The 22,663-nt window shown below is 39.6% G+C and overlaps 1 protein-coding gene across 1 annotated transcript; it reads left to right on the forward strand.

The window, feature by feature from the left end:
* Positions 1-58: 58 nt before the first annotated feature.
* Positions 59-11,967, forward strand: CCND1 (cyclin D1; the record flags this gene model as incomplete). The annotated part of the gene is made up of 3 exons (XM_010282566.1): positions 59-218; positions 5,700-5,848; positions 11,328-11,967. Coding segments are annotated over 3 exons (465 nt in total), but the record flags the coding sequence as incomplete, so codon positions are not given.
* Between the last annotated feature and the right edge of the window lie 10,696 nt (positions 11,968-22,663).

The raw sequence follows: 22,663 nt of genomic DNA on the forward strand, positions 1-22,663 counted from the left end.
CACGCTGTCCCTCTTCCTCCTCTTCTCTTCTCCCCCTCCCTCCCTCTTGTCTTTGCAGCAAATGGAGCTGCTGCTGGTGAATAAGCTGAAATGGAATCTGGCTGCAATGACCCCCCACGATTTCATTGAACATTTCCTTACTAAAATGCCTCTGGCAGAGGACACCAAGCAGATCATCCGTAAACATGCTCAGACTTTTGTGGCTCTGTGCGCTACAGGTATGAGCCCTGCACGTTAAGCAAAGCGCGTTGCTCCCCTACACGCGCCTACCCCCCGGCTCGTAAAGCTTCCCATAGCTGTGGTCTAAAGCAAGCTTGCAGAGCTGTGGGGAGGTAGCTTAAGCCCCGATTATTGCCCCTTGTTGTTTGTAGAAGGTGGATTACTTTGCAGAGGTAAGTTTTTTCAGAAGATATTTTGCTTCCGAGTTGAGTACATGGTGGTGTCGGGCTGGGAGAAGAACCCCCCCCTTCTTTGTAGCTTAGCCGTGGAGCCGCAGCTCGGCGTGGCACGATCTCCTCACCCCTCTACACCAGGTTTTATGTGGGGGCTGCAAAAGGCTCGCTGCCCGTACGGGGAATCCCTCCCCGTGTGGATTTGTTCTTAAGACGTTTTTTTAAAGGCGGAGGGAGATTTGGCTTGTGAATAGCTCTGCGTGGGGGTTTTAAAACTTCCCTCTTCAAGTTGCCTCTTCCCCCCCTCCTTGGTGGCCGGTGGATTGGAGGAGGGCCACGCAGCACAGAGGCTTTCCTGGCACAGGACCGAGCCGCTGCCATCTGCACCCTTCTGACCACGTGCTGTGCTGAAGCCATGTGCGGGGCCGGCCTCCAAAGACGCCGACTGTTCGCTAGGCCAGGTTTGCAGAGGCCTGATCTTTGGTTTCAAGGGCACCGTGCGTGCGCGCGCGCTGGTTCTTTGAAGTTCCATGTTTGCGTGTGGACTGTGTGTGTATGCATTTGTACATGTACCGGCTTTACCCACTGAACCCTAACGAGCGGGAAGGAAAAAAAGAGTTTTAGAAGCCTTTCTGTTCTCCAGATCTCGCTGTTCCCACAGGACAGAGTGGAGGAGCAGGGACAAAAGAAGTTCTAGAGGGAAGATACTCTGTTTAAACAAAACGTGCTCCGCGTGTTTTCTTTTAGTATGGCGAGGCCAATCCAGGAATGGCAAAAGAATAAGGAAGAAAAAGCAGCCAAAGCAAATGTTCTTTCGCAGTAGCACGTAAAGAGGAATGCCAGACACTCTGTTGACACTGATAAAAACTTTAGTGTAAAGGAGATACGGTGCTTTAGTAAATGTTAATATTCAGTAGCAGTTGTTGTGCTAACAAAAAAGACATGACGCCTGCATTTGGACTTGGGAAGAGGTATCCACACTTGAAAACCTCGTTGGGATGTGTGTAGTCAATGGCACAAACTAATGTTGCGTAGTTTTTGTTCCAGAGGTGGATTTGGTATAAAAAGGTTGAAGGAAGATTGCAGGCACTCGGAAGAAAAGTTTTATTTCACAGAATCGGCCCTACTGCAAGGCCTAAAGATAGAACGACCGAGCCATAAAAGAGAAATCTATAAACGCTGGCATTGCTCTTCATCTTGAGCTTAACATCAGCATAACGGGCAGTTCGTAGGTTAGATTGCCTGGAATAATGCTCAGTGTTCAGAGCGCTACAATCTTCAAACAGCCTTCAGACTACCTGCAGCAACATTTTTGGGAAATCAGACGTAACTCCATGCCAGATTCTACCAGATATGTCTGCTGCGACTCCGAATGCGTGATTTGCTAAGTTTGAAGCTTCCTCGGCTGTTAGCTAAAAAGAACAGCTACCCGGCCTCCCCTTTGGATATGGGGATGTTTAACCTAGGTTGTTGTGTTGGCAATGACAGGGATGAAAACAAGAGTAGTTCAAAGGTTGGAGACTTGCTAAGAGTCCAGTACTTTGATCTACTGTCGGTGTTGTTATGTTTCTTTTAGGAAGCACATCCAGAGCCTTTATTTAACACTGCTACACCACAGCTGGAGAATGGATCAGTAAATGAGAACCATGTTCTGGGAGTTTTACTTAGCTTTTAAAAAAACCAGCGCTGAGCTCACCAGAATTGGGGCCCTCTTCAGCTCCCTACTGAAGTTGGGAATATTGCCTGGGGAAAGAGCACTCAGGAAGGCTGCCACTAGGCTCTGTATTTTTATTGTTATTTTTGGATGTCAGGATTTTCTCTACCTCTTGCTTTCCTCATGACTTCTTTGTTGGCTAGTGAAGATCACATGTGGCTTAAGTAGCATCTGGACTTTGCTTTGCTGTTGCTGGGTTGTGTTGTATTTCCCCTTGCCAAAACGAACCTAGATGGACTGCAAATGCGTTGTGCTGCCTGGATGCTGTGGGGCCCAATCCAAAGTCCACTGGAAACAGTGACACTCGCTTAAGTGGCCTCAGGGGCAAGTGCAGTATATCCTTTGCTTGAAGTACCGCCTGTGTCCTCTACTGTAAAGGAGGGTCTCCTAAGAAGAGATGGCAAAATAATGCCTACTTAGAAAATAAAATCTCCGCCAGTTGGCTTAAAAGGTGAAGGCTGTGGAAGTGTTTGTAGATGAGCGTGTATGCGTTTGTTCCAGAAAGAGAAGGTTACGCTGCAAGGTGAAGTTGAGGGGAATTCCTTCTAAGCTCCCTCTTCAGTTGTCTGGCTAGTAGAAGTGGATTTGTTTGATTTCGTTTAGTTTTTGAAAAATCTATTTTCACCAAAGGATGTCTTTGTGCTGTGGTAGGTTCGAGAGAAAAAGCAAAAAAAAATAAAAAATTACCAGGGGTTGTTTGAAGTTAACACATAATTGAGCTTAATGAATGGGGCTTTGGCATGGCCGAGCAAGGCAGGGAGAGCTCAAAAGGAAGCAGGCCTCTTTTGGCCCAAGTTAAGACCAGTGTTGAGGGAGAACTGCAGCTCTATACAAGCATAACAATGAATAGCAACAAATATTGGAGCTTCAGCATTTCATTATGTTCCTCTGGTTATCAAAACATACCAGGCTCCTTTTATATTATTATTATTGCTATTATTATTGTTGTTGCTTTCCTCCTCTCGGACAGAGAAAGAAAGATCCCCCTTTGAAACAAGCGCATTACAATTCTCCTATTCTCTGGCCTTTATAAAATTGGAAGTCTCAAGGTATGTGACCAGTTGGAACCTGTTGCATCTTGCAGCAAGTGATTTATGTTCGCAGTTTTGATTTGCCTCAATGAAAAGATTTTCATTCATAGCCCCCAGCTCTCCAGACGGATGGAATTGCTGCTCCATTTAAAAAGGAAAAGGGGTGACTCGCCTTGTTAGGAATTTTTTTTAAAGCGCTGCAGCGCCTATATGCCTGCTTTGTCCTCCCTTCAGGGTGGCTGGCATTCTTCTCTCTCCTCCCCCTCCTCTCTCTCTCTCCCTCTCTCTCTTTTTAACAACGCTGAAGTTGTTTATTCTTTTTGGATGAAGTCTCAGATAGGCTACTGGGGATGTGTGCTTCAATTGATGGGGCCCCCTACCCCATTGTGGCTGTGTCAGGTCTAATTCATCTCACCGAAGCCCCCTTGTTCCTGAGCGCTCAATAGCGCAAGATGAGGCGATGGAGGCTGACAATGATGCCACACTCTTCACTTGGGGGCATCCAATTACAGGCGAGAGGGGCCCCCTGATTAATATGCTGAAATTAGTGGCCTCTGCCACAAATAATTCCTTGTTGAGTTGCAACAAAAAGGCAGTCCATGCTGCTTGTCTGGAGTGGTTATAGGGACAGACACAAACTGGTCATTTAAACTTCATTATCACTTTTCCACCTTGGAAAGAATGAGGGTGTGACTATGAATTCATGTTCTTGTTTACTGCCCCGTTTAAAAGAGGAACGCAAATATTAATCCCAAACGTGATCCTGTCAGGACAGACTCGTTAAACATACACATTTTGGTCGTGTTCTGTTTGTGGACTCAGCAAATAGTGGTGCGAACGCACTGCTGCCGTACCCCTCTGAGCAACCCAGTCCTGGTGGAATTCGTTCTTGCCTATTGAAATCCCTCATTTCCGAAGTCTACCTGCAACTGTGCATCAGTATTTCAGTTAGGGGACTGGCTTTGGAATGTATATACTGTCAATAAGCAGCCTGGACTATTTTGATTTTTGGGAATGACGGAAGCTTGCTAGAAGGTGGGTGTATTTATATCTGGCCGGAAATGGGCAGATTAGGAAAAGGAGATGAACTGAATTTATTTTAAGCACGGCAACATAAATGAGGTGACTTTAGATCAAGCTTGATCAAGCTTGCCTTTTTGCTGGCAGTGCATCACAAAAGTTTGGCCACAATTCATTGTATCAGTTTAATTTTGAAGGTTCATAGAACGCTGGGCGAAACGCCCCTTTGGAGGTGGGTATTGGTTTGGGCTACAATGGAGTGTCAGAGGTATATGAATAGATTCATAGAGACGACTTTCATAGACTCCCGAAGTCTTTAGTTTCACTGGTAAAACATTTACACAAAAGTTATTTTACCATAATAAAGTAGATGCATGATTTAATACTCAAACTGTTCCACTGAGCCCTCTAAGCTGTCCATTCCTTTGATTTCATTCAAGGGTTTGACAGATGGTTTATAGTTTTTCAACTCGGAGGAAGTTGTATTCTGATAAAAGCCATCTCAGGTTCTTGTGTATAACGTGGCATTTTCCTTTCTTCGTCACAAAATTAGACGTTTACTTATGCCACTTACTTCCTTTGTTTCCGATTCTCCTCCAAGGTGTACACTGCCACAGATCAAACGCATTCCTGTTCAGCAGAAAGAGTCTTAGCATTAAAACGTGGATTATTTTATTATTGAGCAAAACAAAACAAAACCCAGACCAAAAAACCATGCGAAATGGCAGAGATAGCCCCTTAAGGAATCATGGGAGTGGCTTTGTGGAGAGACCTACAGCAATGCAGTCTGGAAGGGGGCCCAGCCTCTTGTCAGCATGGTGTCACATCAGAATGTAACTGATTGTCCGCCAATTCTTGGGACCCCCGTCACTTAGTTATGCCACATTTACATTAAATCCCTGTTGCCAGGACGGATGGCAGCCACTGACAAGAGACTAGGTTGAGACAAAGCTTTTTTAAGATGAAACCTTAATTTAAATATGGATTATCTGCCTCCTGACAGGGTTAAGCAGTCTTTCTCTTTCTTTCTTTTTGTTGATGATGTTGTTCATTAAAGCTATATTCCTTTGAATGTCAGAGCAAAAGTTTTCTGCTTTAAAGGGCCCGAGGACTCCTTGTTAGAGTGCACCTCGGATCTGCTCGTGCGAAACACGAATGCGAACAGGTTTTCTCAGATGTATAGTGCCATTGACCCCAGTGGCATTATTCACACCAGCAGAGTATTTTAACGTTTGAAGAACGGGGGCCCTGCTTATGATAAAAATACCTCCGAGTGACGAATGGCCTCCCCAGCTCAGTGCTGAGAAGGGCTACTCACTCAAGTACAGTTGCTCATGTGCGTAAGTGTTTACAGGTTCGGGCCTGTAACAGTTTAGAGCAGGAGGCACCTTTCTGCTCCCAATTTTCCCTGCCTTTTCGGATGCAATCGTTGGCAGCTGAAGCCACGCTGGTAGAGGAGTGTATGTGTATGGGCAGGCTTCTCCTAAAGCAATCATTTCAGTCTTTTTTTTTTTTTTTTTTCTCTCTCCTTTCTTCATACAGATATTAAATTTATTTCAAACCCACCTTCCATGATCGCAGCTGGCAGTGTGGTAGCAGCTGTGCAAGGCCTGCATCTGGGGAACACTAACACTTTCCTCTCCTATCAATGCCTCACACATTTCCTATCACAAGTTATCAAATGTGATCCGGTAAGTGACTCTTTCTCTTGGTTGATCTCCTGCCTTAAGAGTTTAAGAATGAATGCCTGCTTACTGCCTAGTAGCTAATCGGAGAGTAAATCTTGATAAAAGTTGAACCTCAGAGTGGGGTTTTTGAACGTGTTCTCTTGTGTCCGTCCCAGTTATTTAGCTGTCGTTATGTCCATTAATAATCGGTGATTACACCGCTGCAGTTCACTGATAGGAATGCCACGTCCAGCTCTAATGTTTGTAAGAGAGGCGTATCTGGCAAAGCAAAGGAAACCCTGCATTGATTTAGGATGTTGCAGAGCCCGTGTTTGGTTGTACGTCATTAAACCAGGAGTCTGTGTAAAACAAAACTTAGAAAATAAGATGAGGAAATAGTTACCGAGACCTCGTGGTATCTCTGACCCTATCTTTGACCATTCTTGAGGCCTTTTATTGTGCCAAGTGGTGTGAAAAAGCCCTTCTTAAAAGAGTTCTAATGATCTAATTTGGTTTATTACGTGCTAGACCTGCACAGTAGCTGGTATTGAATTCCTTTTCGGAACAAATGCTTGTCCCACGACTCTCTGACGAGGTAGATGGTCCTCACAGACTCTCATTTTGCCCTGCAGCTTCCAGGAGATGCACATCAGTAACTAGTGAGCAATAAACCTTTCATGAGTGAATGGGCCAGGAAGGGAGCCTACAAGGAAGACCTAAAGTCAATGATCCATGTCATAATGGTGTGTGAAGTTCGGGCAGAGTTGAGCTTTGTTTTGTAACAATGTGGAAGACCAATAAATAGATGCTTTAAAAAGGTTCTTGTGAGGTCTCCAAGCGCTGGACAATGAGTCAAATAAAGACAACTCTGTGGTTAGCGGCAGAATCTTTGAGATGCTGTTAAATTATTTTGTACCTTAATAATTTAAATACGTAGAGAACTGTGCTAGTCCAGACACTGCAAAACTAGGTTTGTATAATTGGACTCCGTTGACAGGGCTGAGTGATTTCTGGAAAGATGAATGCATTATAATTAATTATTCGCAAAAGAATATTTTACTTTTGATAGACTGTGAAACAATTGCTGACAAATATGATATCTCAGCTTATTATTTTGATCACCTTAACAATGCCTCAGTATTGAGCACGTTATTTTTGCCCTTTGTACTGCTGCAGCTAAAATAATATGGATCCAGTGCTGAAATGTTAAATACTGTAAGAACTTGAAATGCTCAGTTTGGCATGTACATGTAATGCTTTTAGTCTGTTTGTGAACAGTGTCGATATTTCAGTGTATGGTTGGCCACTATCCAGCGCGAGGCAGCTGAAGCAGGTACTGAGGAAAAATACTAGGCTCGCTATCTGTTCTGACAGTATCTGATTCAAACAAAAACATTATTTAATCATTCGTGATACAAAGCATTGAAGTAGATTCTCTCACATCTTGGAGAACAGCAGCATGTCCTTATGTGACTTGACTTAGTTGATTACAGAGCTCTTTTAAAAGAAAAGGAAGTAGTTTTAGCAAGAAGGAGAATCCTTGGGTTTTTTTTTATTGTCCAGAGTCATTGCAAGGCCACAATCTGTATGGCCTGAACTTAAGAGCTTTAAAAGGGAGTAACTCCCCTCCAGCTTTCTTTGCTAGATGTATTCATGTGTTAGAGCAGCTAGACTTAGAAGTAAGGTTTTTTGTATAGGTTGCTACAGAAAATAAGCATCATAAAATTACAGCCATGTATTCGTATGCTGTTGTGTTTGTAATGGAATAAGGAAACAGCATTTTTTACTACTGTTTCTTTGAGTGGAGAAAACTGCTTGGTTTCATACATAGCACCGATTCCCCTGCATAGAGAATTTCCCGTAAGATGTGACTATGTAGTCCATGGTATCAAATGTTATTCCTATTATCTTATTTCACTAGCATGTATATGAAATTTGTTACTCCACAGTGATGGTTCTCCTTGTCAGACCGCACAAAGGAATACGCTTTATATTGGATTGTCTTGAAATATTAAGAGCATGCATTTATAACATGGCTAACATTCTCCCTGATTATCTATTAGCTAGAGCAGCTGGTCTGTTGGATTTCAGGTTATATAATTACACTTTTTTACCTTTAGTCTCAAAGAAAGCTGAATCTAAAGTAAAATGAATATCACCTGATTGGAATTCCTTTATGGTTCATGTTTACATTGGTAGGAGTCCAATTTCCCATTTTGCCTTTGATCAGGGGTAATTAGAAGTCAGATAATCACAATTAGAAGTCTTGGGCTGTCTTCCATCATTCTATTCTTGACCCCATCATCCAAACAGATTGAATTTTACCTGACATTCATTTCCAGGCCAGAAATTTGCTAAACTAGATTAGATTGGGTTTCCATGCTGTCTGTTAGTACATTGGAATTCGTCTCCTGCCTGCCCCTACTCAGAGGCACCTTCAAACATGTGCTTGTTATCCAGAAAGGGTCAGGCAGTAACAAAGGATTTCCAAGCAGTTTCTTTTTTGTTGTTGTTTGTTTCCTTTAGTATCTGACCCTGGAGTCTGATCATGTCTACTGTGTGTGTTAAAGGTATTTGACCACATCAGTTAAGCTAGCAAGTCTTTTTTTTTTTTCCACCGAGGAGCTTAATTAATCCAGGAAGGGTTTATGACCTTGAACAAACTGTAGGCATTGAAAATTTGGGTAGTGAAGCAGAAAAGTTGTTGGGAGAAGTTATCAGAGTAGTGCACAAGTTTTGTATTTGCTTTTCAGTGTTGAGAAGTACTGAGAATGAAAAAAGCTTTGGTGAGGTTTTCCACAGTGCATGTTCTATTTTGCAGTTATTTTTGCTAGCTCTAATACATTCCTGCAGACAAACTATTCAGCTAATATTCATCTGAATAAGAAGTGATTTGAACAAAAATGCCTAAAACATTAAAAAAATACTCTTCATTCAGCTGTAGCTTAAGACATAGTCTGTTCATAACAAATTGTAATGATTATGTTTTTAAAAAAAGTTACAACATTCTATACTCTGAGAATCTAACAGGGTTAGAAAAAAAAAATTCTGTGGTCAAAAATTACCTTTATATTACGGAGTCCTGTGTAATTATTCGTGACTGGACTCCAGAGGGAGAATAATAGGTATTTATAGAAATTCTGTTCAATGCTTTTAGTTTTCAGAGCTCAAACACGCAAATGGTAGGATTAAAAAAACTCCAACACAATAACCCCACCAAAACCTAGAAAACAATCTCCCCCTCCCCAAAAGCAAACAGGGTTCATTTTGCTCTGAAAATTGGCTTTCAGTTTGGACCAGTGAACATGCCACCTTGTTAAAATGGAATTATCCTCAAAAGTGCCTGGATTTGTAAAACCAAAAATACCTAAACCTGTATTCATGTACTCTTTTAACACATCAAATTCCAAGTGTGACTGAGGTACGTGGTGCAGGAGATGCCAGTAGGAGCCTTACAGTCAGGATGGATCTTGAGAAGTGCTGAAAGGACTTCATAGAGATCTTATTGTGAAGGCCAGAGGTATGTAGGAGCCAAAGGCATGATGACTTTAGGATATGAGGCGTTTCTTTTTGTCATTTAAAACGCTGTGTGTCTCTGTCAAGAGGAAATATTACACTAGGGTTTAAACCAGAAAAGGTCATAGGTTATGTGTTTTCAGTGAGCTGTAACTGATGGTCTGATCTGCTTAGAGGTAGGATTAACCTCCCTCTCTCTTAGAAAGGACTTGCAGAGAATTGTTTGCTTGGGTTTCTAATCTTATTTTACCCCAAATGCCATGTGCCCTTATTGGTGGCAGAGGAGATGCTTGTGGTAGTGGAATCAGTGAAAAGCTGGTAGATCACACAAGAAGCCTCTGAATGAAGGCAGAATTGAAACTGGGAAATAAAGAAAACAGCAGGCAGGTCACCCTCTCAGGAAAACAACATTCATTCTCAGTCATGCACATCCTAACACTTTTGACGGCAATTTATCATGGAAGACTGGGTTCACCGCAAGGGCTAACACATGTCATAGGTTAAATCAGAAAAGGCAGTACTGAAAGGAAACTTCAAAGTCCTTAATACACAGAGTTAAATATGTTGGGGAAAAGCTTATGATGTTTGTTATAAAGGTATGAGTAAACAGCATGCTGGAGGAATTCTGGCAAAATGTAGTGTGATTTTTCTGCCTATTTGAGGCACCATTTGTGTTGTTGCAATGGCTTTGAAGAACACAACCGTAACTTGCTGAAAGTTGAACAGGTTGAGCTAACAGGCCTTCTCCAATTCTAATGGCTGAGGATCGCTAAGTAGAATTGGATGTATCTACTCATGCTGTGGTTTAACGCCTAGGGGAAGTTACCTTTCCCCATAAGAGATGTCATCCTGCTTAAAGTGCTTTATCCTTTTAATTCACACCAAAGTCTGCAAGCAGCAAGGCCATTGCACCCCCCTGAAAACTCAGTAGGACTGTATGTGCATTTAGCTCTGAGAAAATGCTTTTGAAGCAGGGGAAAGAGATCTCGCCCCGACTTGAGATTTCAAGGTGACTGTGGTAGCAAACTGAAAGCTTGACAGCACTTCATAACGCATGGTTATGAGGATGCTTAGTGGTGCTTCTGAAAGATCTTTGAATTTTGGGGTCAGACAGTCCAGTAAATTTTTTGGTTCAGATGATTTCTGAATTAAAAATCAGTTCAGTAACTTGAGCTGCCCACTGCTGGACGTAGCAGCAGTTGGCAGGCAACTTTGGGCACGTTATCTAAATACATCTATATGGTGCTTCTATCTAAGAACTTACCAGAACTCAGCCTGGAAAATCACTATTGGTGACCATCACTTCTAGTAGACTGTAGTGCCAAAGTGTTTCCATGGTAAAAGCAGAAATCATTACAGCACCAGCAATACTTGGACCAACTCTGACTCCAGCCCAGTTTCATGTCTTTGCAACTCCACTCATTTAATTTTCATTGATTCACACTACTGTCCAGTCAGACTGTTCCTATTTTTCGAAATATATAAAGGGTCAGTTAGGTAAAAGGTAGTATGAGTGGACTTTTACAGAACTGTTGAAATTTTAACAGCACAGGCAGGAAAGTGCAAGCTACAACATCTTACTGTGTCACGGTCCTGCCCAGGTTAGTTACTACATGTGTCGTTGTAGTGGAGCGTTCATCATATTCAGTTGTAGACCTATGGGCTGAGGCTAACAACGGAACAGCAGTCATGGTTTGTCCAGAGGACCATGTATGGAGATGCTCACCTAGGCCATTAAATAGAAGATGGTAAGAGTTAGCTGCTGAAGTCTGGATCCAGGCTAGCATCCTGCAGAAAATGGGGTAGCTTGTCCAATCGTTTACTGTTCAGTGTTTCTCCTGCTCTTCCCCTGCTCCTTTCAGTCTGCTGCCCTGCCAAATAACTAGAGTGTATTTCTCCTGCTTTTTCAAGAAATGGTATTTGGTCTGTGATCTTACTTTTCTAAAGGACCCTGGGTCTTTTTCTCCTTCCATTTAATCTTCTCTAGGATTGTTTACGAGCCTGCCAAGAACAGATCGAATCCCTCCTTGAATCCAGTCTACGTCAGGCACAGCAGCACAACATATCTTCAGAAACAAAGACTGTAGAGGATGAAGCAGACCTTTCCTGCACACCTACTGATGTGCGAGATGTGAACATTTAAGAGGACTTCTTCTAATGGGTTTGCTTGGCGAGAAAAGCAGACAAAGAAAGGGCATCTGAGAAGGAATCGGCATCAGGATCTCCCCCCCAGAAACCCTTTTCTCCAGGACATTTTTATACCAGAAGGGAAAACCAGTCTTGTTATATTTTTTTTCTTGCTCTGTCTCCCTTCCATCTGTGACTTCAAACAAACAAATAAACAAAAAATACCCCAAAAACTGTCTTAAAAAAAGAAAAAAATAGTATTTGCATTACCCCCAGGGGTTTGTGCTACAAAAATAGAGGATTTTATACAATAATAATCAACTAGTTTTTATATTAAAGTGTTCTTGTCTGTATGTTGTAAAAATAGGCATTAACACACAAAATGTCTCCAGGGGAGGTATTAGATTTGATTTCTTACATATAAAAACAAACCAACCAACCATTTTTAAAGTAGAAGAGGGTTTTTTTTTTTTGATAGTAAATGAAATATTCTTTTTTTTTTCCTTTAAAAAGCATAGCTTTAACGCAGTTCTAGGCTTTTCTGTATCTTGCTTGCTTATGCATTTAGTCACTTTATAATTCATCTGTAAATGTTTATTTTATTTCCTTAGGTTTTTTATCCTCTTCACCTTATAAATGGTTAACGTAACCCGTAAGTTAGTGTATGTTAGTATGCAGCATTATTATATGTTAATCTTTTTTTGTGCCTGTGGATTGCCTGTGCGTAAGGCGTTTGTAGGGTTCCAGCGTAGCATTGTTGGGAGAGGCCAATGTACTACTCATACGATACTCTATTATAAAGAGAAACCGAAATAGTGACATAATATATTATATTTTTGTAATCTTCATATTTTTGTAGTTACCTGTGTAAATGCTGGTCTGACCCCACAGATATTCAGCCTAACTATGGTCAGGTTCAATCCACAGTTTAGTCTTTTTTTTTTTTGTTTGTTTGTAATATTCTAAAACCATTCCATTCAAAGCACTTTCAGTCCATTAGATATAGGAAATACATTCTTTTATTGTGTGGGAATTTTTTTTTAATGGAATGGTTTGGAAATATATAAGTGCTTGTTCGCAAACTTGGAATTGCAAAGCAAGTGCATTTAACTATGGTGTTAGAGGAGAGGTGATTTTTTTTTTTTTTACGAAGGTTGTGTTCCAGTGAGAGAAATTGCATTCACAAATTGCCAGGATATCTTCCTATCCTTTTCTATAGAAAAGTTGAAGTTTAGAAATCCTTTGGTGCCAACTCATCTTTTTATAAATTAGGGGCCTTAAAGGTTCACATATAGGACACATAGTTTAAGGATTGTTGCTAGATGTTTTACAACTGAAGGTTTTTAAACACTAAAATATATAATTTATAGTTAAGGCTAAAAAGAATATTTATTGCAGAGGATGTTCGTAAGGCCAGTATGATTTGTAAAATAATGCAATCGCCCCTTTTTAAAAAAAATCTTCCTATCCTTGATGTTGCAGTTTTAACACAGCTTATTAAAGAAAAAAGGACACGCTTCAAAGAACAAACCCAAAACAGAGCAGTCTATTTGGCCCCTTCCTATACATTTTTCAAAAGCAGTCTAACCCTGACAACGCCATAGTTAATAGATATGAAAATTGGAGTACTTGAAAGAAGTTCTTATTCCAGTATATGCCCCATTTTTTTATTTAGCTACAAATAGAAAATTTGCACATCTTGGCTATGTATCTTTTTATTATTATTTTAGAAAGTAGCTGAAGGGACGTGGACATAGCTGTTGAAGTTGATGCTCGAGGAGAATGTGATGGTGAAATGTATGTGAGAAAACTGCCGCTAAGGTGTTGATTGTAAAAAAAACAACAACAACAAAAGAAAACAAAAAAAGAAAAAAGAAAAAAATTAAAATCAAAAAAAAAGAAAAAGAGAAAAGAAAAGGAGTGGATGCTCCATTTTTATTGAGCTGCTATGGATAAATTCCCAGCATGGTTTGAAAAAAAAAAATTAACATTGCTTTTCTGTATCTTTGTCATTGTGTTTTGCTGCTATTTTGTGGATCAGTTTTTTTTTTTTGTTATACAATGTCATATACTGCCATGTTATAGGTTTTAATTTTCTCATAGAAAATTATATTATTGACATCATTTTTTTGTAGATTTTTTTATGTGATCAATTTTTACTTAATGTGATTACTGCTCTATTCCAAAAAGGTTCCTGTTTCACAATACCTCATACTTCAGTTAACCACGTCTAGACCAGGTTTTAATGTTCGTACACAGTGCCTCATAGTTCTACTGCAAATGGAAATGCATCGAACGTTATTCTGAATGGGTCTCGCGATTTGCAACTAGGTTGCATTAATTTAAAAACAGCAGACATTTCAGAAGATCAAGTAATGTCAGTTTTTTTGTTGTTATGCATTTTATAAAGCTGGATTCTTTGTCTGATCTGGGGTTTATTATCATAGTAGTTTTAAGCTGTGTTATTAGCCACATTGATATATGAAAGGTGCATTATAATATAACTCTTGTATGCCACCTGATGTGGTTTCCCATCAGTTGGGACACATCATCTGGTATGATAGGTTATCTTCTGGAACTCTAAGTATTTTGTGTGTTTAATCTGTTATGATATACTAGTTTTTTGTTTGTTTGTTTGTTTTTTTAATTATAGCATAATGCTAATTTAAAAAGCCTGTAAATCTCATAAATAAGCCAGCTAACAGAGTTGTATGCTGAAGAATAATCTAGCTGTTGCCTGTATGCTGCTAAACCAAAACAGAATTAGAACTCATTTTGAGGCAAATGCAGTTAAGATCCTACATAGTGCATAAATAAAGCATTGCAATGCTACTAGCAGTCGCAGGACCCAGGAGGACTGGATACATTCTGTCCAAATTTCAGGAACATTTCTTACTGCTTACCTCATAAAACACTTCTGTTTGTGGCATCTCTGTGTCTCTGAACCAAACATGATTATTGAGTTAGTGCTTGTTGGTTATATTATGTGTTACACTGAGTGGCAGTGTGTACTGCAAACTTCTTTAAAATATTGTATGTACTAAAAGGCCAAATCCAGAATACGTGGGTTCATGTGCCAACAGAGATGCTTTATTTGTCACATTATTATAACAATCTGTAGTAAGCAAGCAATTCAGATTTGTACATTTTTATATTGTACTTATTGGCATCACTGGTCTGAAATGCACATTTTCACCAACAGACCTGTAACAGACAAGTTTCCAGCAAAAAAACTAAAGTCTAGAAATAAAATTGGTAAAACCCAGTGTCTGCTGCTTGGTGTCTTTTTTTTTTTTTTTTTTTTTAATTCCCTTCATGAATGCTGAATGGTAGTAACTACCTGATGCAGTGAGTAATTTGACTCTCTGTGCTTTAGTAGTTGCAATGCTGAAAACCTTTTGGAAACTGTAGGCATTTTTAGCAATGGGTAGGTGACTGCCCTTAAAAAAAAAAAAAAAGCCCTGACTGCTTAAAAAAGCAAAATAATTTTTTTGCTGAAGACTTTCTTTTACACATCTAAAGTAATTACCCAGAGTAAAGCAATCAAACGTAAAATAAAGTAGGTCTTGGATGGTACAGAATGCCTGTTTGTATTTATTTATCAGCGTTAAGGTTTTGTGTCCTAGAATACCTTTACAGAAGAAAGTTTGTTTTAAAAGTGGTAAGGTTAACCTGCCTTTTCCTTCCCTTCCCCTCATACACAGCTTTTGCATCTTACTATTGTATCAGTAAGATAACAAGGAATAAACCAGAAAAATGTAAAAGCCTCATAAAAACATATAAAAGAGAACTGGATGTAGAAGGACAGAAATTATATATGGTTATAAAGTAAAATGAGAAAAAATTGTAACCTGTGTCCCAATTTATTAATTATTACAAGAGATGAAAATGGCAGATACAGCTTATTCTTAGTTGAGAACGGTCAAGCTTCTAACCGATGTACTTGAATATTTACCCTATGAAAATATTTCTGCCTTAAACAGATCAATCCACATAAAACACAGGCTTGTCTCACCTGTTGCAAATTAGAAATCTAGGATCTGCTTCCTCAGTTTCTCATTGACTAAACTTCACATTACAACTGATTCTATGCAGTACGTGCAGCAAAGGAAATGAAAAACGAGACTCCCAAGTTAACACCTAACACATTAATTACAGTCTAGTGCAAAATAAGTTAGTCTTGGTGCAGTTACCAATGGATGTGAAACCATCAGAAGAATCCCAGTTGAGCCTGTATTAGCTGGCAGTTTCCCAGTCACTTCAGGCAGAAACCTGAACCATGTGGCTCACTGTAAAATCACAGGTGGGTGAAGGAATAGCAGTACATAGTGTCACCCGTACTCTTCTCCATTCGAAATGGGGAGCTCCTCAATATGGTCAAGTTACACTGGTAGGCCACGGAGGAAGATTCGTATAGCAGTGAAAGAAGATCTGAACCAGATTCACAGCGACCGATCAAGCCAAAGCTTAAATTGAACTCCGTCAAAAACAACTAATTTTTCCCACACAGATCTTTCATTAGTTTTCCGCAAAATTTCAGCATATTTTAAAGAAAAAACAGGAAAAACCATCCCCAAACCTCGCTTTTTTATCACTGGTGGCTAATACCTCTGATTTTAAATGTTTGAAAATTGAGTGAAGACATACTTATGAATTCTTGATTTAGGATGAAACCTTTTTGCCGATAAAAAATTAAAATGAGAAATTTAAACTTTTATTTTGTTGAACATGTTAAGAGGGGCTTTGCCTTTCCTATCTGCTTTACAAACTCTATTAAACCAACTGAAGTGTTCTGTGACTTAACTAGGCTTAAGCCCACATAGTCAGCTCCGCTGTTTACATTTTCCTTCTCTCAAACATCACCTCTAAATGCAGACTACTAAATTTGAATGTTGGGTTAACTATGCCAGTATTACTCACATTGCAAAGGGCAGAAAGACAAGAATGTAGCAAGAAAAACAATTTACTATAGGCTGCAAAAAATATGCATGTTCAGCTAGGCTATGCTGTAGCTTATTAAAGGGAAAAATACTGCATTTTCTTACATCAGGTTGAGTTGCGCGCACAGAAAAACCTCCAAAAGATCTCCAGAAAACCTCCTCAATTCCATTGCTGAACTCAGACTGACTGACAAGCTTGGACCGTTTACGAACACTTAAATTCGCATACTCTTTATTAAAGACTAAACAAGATCTGTTAAATGTAAAAAGTTAGAATCCACTTACATTCAAGCGTATCTGGCATTTTAAGTGATAGAAAACTCTAGAAGATGGAGGAGAAAGTGAAGCTTGGAGCTATTATTTCAAAGGAGTCATAGGAATGACCCAGGCATGTGGGCTAGATACTCTGATAAAGATTCCTGGCATCGCCATTGAAAAGCTACAATGGGACAAAGGCAGTAAAGCTATAAATGATGGCATTTTAACAAATTCCTGCCAGCATCATTTTAAGGGAAATGTACCTCTTCAGACAAACATGGTATTTTTACGATCCCACAAATATAATTGATAATAGTAATTGCATTCGCATGGCAAACATAGATTCCCATCTGGCTTTTGACTGAGTTCAACACTACTCCAACCAAATGATGAGAAAGGGACTGCAAATTAGTCAACTGGATTGCACTGATCATGTGAGACTTGCCAGACTTCTGATTTTGTTCTTTAGGGTCAAGGAGTACAAATTAGGAGCAAGACAAAAGTCATCCTTTTGTTTCTTTAATGTGGATGGAAGGAAAACAGAAAATAGTTTCTTGGTGATCCCATTAGCAACTGCAGACCCCTACTTAGATCTGTCCTATTTCGTGCCTGTGTGAAGACTATGTATTAAAAAGTCTCTTATTTCAGGGAAGTCACCAAGTATTCACAGCCACCATTTTCCTGAGTGCTCTTACCTCAAGAGGGAACTACTGGCAGAACTGTGTGCTCACAACCAGGAATGAGGCACTCAGGCAGCATCTTCACTCTGCATGGGCCAGGCTGATGCAGAAGCACCAGCTGCAGTGTGTGGGCAACAGATCTGCTCCTGGGGTACACACCACCACTTCTACTGAACTCCTGAAGCTGGTTTTAATGTCATCTTCAGAGCATCAATTCCTTCACAGAACACACAAAACGGTGCTTTTAGGAAGCAGCCACTACCATACACAGACCAACACAACAGCTTTCATTTTCTCAAGTTGCCTCTCTGGACACAGGAGACTGTTTAGTGCCTGCTAGTGGTCTTCCCTCTTAATACAGTAGGAAAAAAAAAAAAGACATCTGTGTGGATTTCACCTCTCTTCTTATTTTAATTATGGCTTATATTACTTTCCTTATTTATGATAATATCCTTGAAGAAATACAATAATTACTGTTTCAGATTTAAAAAACCACCACGTAGTGATCCATCTCAAAACTAGAATACCACTCTCTTCACTCACTTGAAGTCTGCAGCAGGAAATTATATTCCCACCATATTTAAAATGTATGCTAACGGACTGTCACAGTACAATCTTCCCTGCTAAGATGTCTGTCAAAGGGTGAAGCCTACCTGAAAGCCAAAGACAGCTCAGTCAAATGGGACCTTGACTACATCTGCTCAGCTCTGACTAATCTGGCATGAACTTGAAAACAAAGCAGCAAAGAACTTCATTAGGCAACTGTTGCTAAATTCACACTTGGTAACACATTCAGGGTGGGTGACCAGAGGGCAATAGCAACCTCCTCCCCACCAGTAACTGGCCTTAGATATGGAAAAAGAATGGTCTGTCACCTTGTGCTGACAAATATATAAAGAAGTAACTGGTTAAGAGGGTAACCCCTCAGGATTGGAGCGAGCTCCAGGTACAGATATCTAATACCATCAAGAAACCCAAACCAAAGGAGGAATCGCTACTCGCACAGGCCACACTCCAAGCCAGGACCTGTCATGTTGACTAGCTGGAGCAGGAGAACTCTTCTCCTGGGTCCGTGTGGTGAAGGTCTAGGGCTTTGACTTGTATGTGTAGCGCATGCATGACAGAATGGAAATTGCTATCCACTCACCATTCCCAACCTAAGTAAATAAATTTTAGATTGTATGTTGCTGCGCGGTGCGGTTTTGCTATTTAATCCATCCCACCTGGCTGCCTTGTGACACTTGTCTTAATCCATCCACAACCTATACACCACTAAATGCTTGGTCTCCTACGACAGCTAGCACGTTACTCACCGTAAGGATGTTACAAGTAACATCAGCACCAGTCTTCAAGAAGCTGGGCTGAGATGGGCAAATCATTTAACAAAGACCACGGAACCACCACTAGAGCATTACGACAACTCACCTGAGCCAGCACCGAACGAGTGACCTAGTGTCCCGAGTCACTACTCTGATGGCAAACTGTCTGAAACGGACAATTGAGCTTTTTGATGTTTTATTTCTCCTTTTATTAGATTTTATCACTATGAATTGTTTGAATACCAGGTATTATTTATTTTTGAACAGCTTTTTTGCTCCTTGAACACCCGCAAGCCATAATTCTTTAGATTTGGTTGCTGGCTACTTTAAATACAAAGATCAGCTCTTCAGCAAATGTATACTGTTAAATATAGGTAAGTTTTTTTTATATGCACAGACATAACATCTTCCCAAGATTTCCAGAAGGCATCAGCAATTATTTCCTCAAAAGTAAACATTATTTCTTATAATACATTTCTTTAATGTTTTTGACTCAATACTTTTGTAGCTGTTTCAGTCATTCACTATGACCACTTTGTTCCTTTTAGACAATACATCTATCAGTCACATATTAATTCAGGTTTCTCTTTTCATGGAGACCCTTGGACTGCAAAGGATCAGAAAGGTTCCTCCCTCATGGACAGTATCTTTCTAACGTAAGTGAAAGAGTTCACCTGCCTTCACTCCTGCATGACAGTGCTCAATAGTGCTACTGAATCAAACAAGTATATGCAGCGCCTCACATGTTTGTGGAAACACAAGTGTTCTCTCATCCTCAGACAACTTTCCAATCACCTGAATATAGTCCTCCATGTTTTTAAATCTCTCTGTAGGCCTGCTTAGGGCATCTTCAGGGATCTCTTTCCACTTCTCCCATGCTTCTGCTGAAGGAGATTTCAGGCAAACCACAAGTCAAAGCTCTTAGAGAAAAATGTGGAGAGACTTTTTCAAACACGATTTGTCTCTTTCTCCTTAGTTTGAGAAATAACGATGCTACTGGATTTTTGCGAAGCTTGTCCTCATCTTATTGCATAAGAGAACTTAAAAGAGCAAGACATGCAACTATAACGGGCCAGATCCTCAACATGTGGTTCTAACAGTGTACCTATGGTGAAGCAGGGTTATGAATTCCCAAACTGTGCTCAAATCGCTCTCCAACTTACTCAGGTGTTCTGGGTAGGACACAGAAAATGATGCTCTAAGTCCATGCGGTTTTAGGTTTACAGTACACCGTGACCAGTACAGTCACACCAGTGACCAACTGCACCACGACCAAGGTCTCCTCAAGAAGGAAATATACTGCAGACATACCCTCTAGCTCTGCTTAAAAGTGACATACTACTATATCAATTTTTAGTTTCAAATAGTAATTTGTTTTTTACTTGTATTTCAGCAACTGACAAGTGCTTAACAACAATAACTTCTGTATGTGTTTTCTAAAGGAGGTAAATGTGGTCTCAAAAATTCAATGTCTGCACATACATTGCAAAAAAAAAAAAAGCCAGTTTAGAGAACAATGTAGGCATGTGTTTTTAAACTACTGTTCGTGCAGTCTGGTCAGGACTGTGTGACACAGTATACAGTGTTTTGTCATCCAAGGAATGTCTTTGATCAAGAGTTTATGCAAGAAGGAAAAAAAAGCCATGAAACCCTAATCCGTTCCCACAGTCCAGTAAACGTGAGCTGGACAAACAGTGGACAATAGCTGTAAAGCTTGCTGCTGGAACAATAGCTGCAACTAAAAAAATTAAAGGGTTGCTGACTCACAGTTCCTACAATCAAGAAAGATTCCATGCAGTGTTGATTATTCTCCCGAATCCTGAAGATGCTGAAGGTTAAAAATTGCAATTATTACATTGAGATAAAGCAGCAAAATATGCCACTAAACAATAAAAAATGAAAGACAGGGACAAATACTGATGTTGATTCTGTCTAGTGCAGAGCTGGGATGCGGAGCCTGAATAATCAATCTTCTTTCTGCCTAAACATTTTGCTAAAAGTAAAATCTGTAATTCTATTATAAATAAATATCAGTTTAATTCTTTCAGTCAGTATATCACTATTTCAGTTGCCATCCATATAAATTCTGCACAACTACAATTAAGCTTTCTAATTTTTCAAGACAAAAGCTATATGCTATTTCTTATACCTATTCAGAAATCTTCTGCAGGCAATTTTGCCACACCAAAACCAGATACACAGAATGACATATTACGGGATGAAATACGATAGAACAATTATAAATATGGTATAGCAAGCCACTTCAGAATCAACTGGTACTTACTATGGCTGATTTTTTTTTTACCTTTCATATAATTCATGATAATTAACAGGTACTACTTTATGTTAATAAAGATCTCCAAAGTCTCCTATGTGGGCTATGTTTCAGATAAGTTTACTGACCATGTTTTCTTCCGCATAGTATTACATCATTTGGTAAAGCTATATGTATGTTCAGGAGTTGTAAAGTACCTAAAAGAATTTTAGGATGAAAAATGCTGCAAGAATGTAATTATTACACTTAGGGAATAAACATTCCTGTGATTAAGGCAGGAATATTCAGTGTGATGCCAAAGAGATATTCAAGTTGGCTACAAATGAAGTAACTGCATAAGTCATGTTAGACAGAGCTCATTTCGTTTAACAGCATTGTACATCAGCTAGATCAGTGCTTTGTTCTAACACAGGGATACTCTTTCTGATGCATTAAGATGGCTTTAATTTTATCCCAGATATCACCATATTGCACAGTGTACTCTAAACAATCCTTAAGAATCCAAAAGCTCCAAGATATCTTCTTGTCTCTGCTAAAGAAACCATTATTTTCAAGTCTGAGCACATGGAGTTACATACTTAGAAGACCGCTTTCAAAATACCGCACAAAGCTTTTTTATTATTATTATTTTTGATGTCAGTAGAGGCTGAGTTGGTTCTGCAGTTCCAAACACTGGGACACACTGAAGTGCTGCAGTACCAGATTGCTCTAGTTGGCCTTTATACGTCAATCCTAGACACCAAAACGTGCAACGGGAAACTTGCCACAGAACTCATTTCACAATTCCCAAATCTCCATCTTCTCTGGCGATATATACATTTCTGTGGTAATGTGTACTGTCATAACTTTATCCATTAAAAAAACAACTCTGTCAGACTGTAAAATGAGAATCTTCATGGTCACTTGCCAAACTGTGAAAGCTGAAGTTTAGACCAGAACCCATTGCCATAAGAAGTTGCAAGGCGCAGTATTCAAAAGGAATGAACGTTCATACTGAGTAGCATCAAGAATATGAAGAACTATAACATTAGCAGAAATATTAAAACTTCTGTTTCAAACCAAAGCCTTTCTCTTTAAGAGGATCAGAATGAGATAGAGCAATGTGTGCATGACACTGTATCTGCCTTATCCAGCTTTCTTACAAACTCTCTGAAGTGCCCTGAACAAACGCGCATCAGAAATAAAGATTGTAATCCAGAGGGACTTCAGATAATTCTAATAATCCAGCAGATTTCAAACTCTATCCTTAAGATCATCAGACACCCCAACACTAGCACTTCGACAACAATGTGTAGTGCTTCATGCTTCTATCATTGCAGAAATTGTTCAAGAAAGCAATTACCCTGACACGGAGTCTTATCCTCATCTTGCTTGCCCACACCTTTATCTCCAGAAAATGACATTTGTTCATATCATCAGCATTCCCTTTCAAGTGTGTAACACTACCAAGCAGTTACAGGACATTGTAAAAAATCCCACAAATGTTCAAACAAGCCACCCAGGGAGAAGGCACCTTTTATTTGAGAATAAACTCAAAAGAACTAGAAAAGAATCTAAGATTATTAAATTAGATCTTAAAACAGAAGGCTGTATCTAATAAAATATACAGCTTTGGCAGCTTGTGAGTAAATAAATATTAGATCCAGGCCTGTAGTTGCATGATTTTTATAAAGAAAAGATTCCATTTTTAATGTTCTTTCCTTGTAATATCTTAATGTGAAGAA

The sequence above is a fragment of the Phaethon lepturus genome, unplaced genomic scaffold, assembly GCF_000687285.1.
Source record: "Phaethon lepturus isolate BGI_N335 unplaced genomic scaffold, ASM68728v1 scaffold40802, whole genome shotgun sequence".
In the NCBI taxonomy this organism is placed as follows: Eukaryota; Metazoa; Chordata; class Aves; order Phaethontiformes; family Phaethontidae; genus Phaethon; species Phaethon lepturus.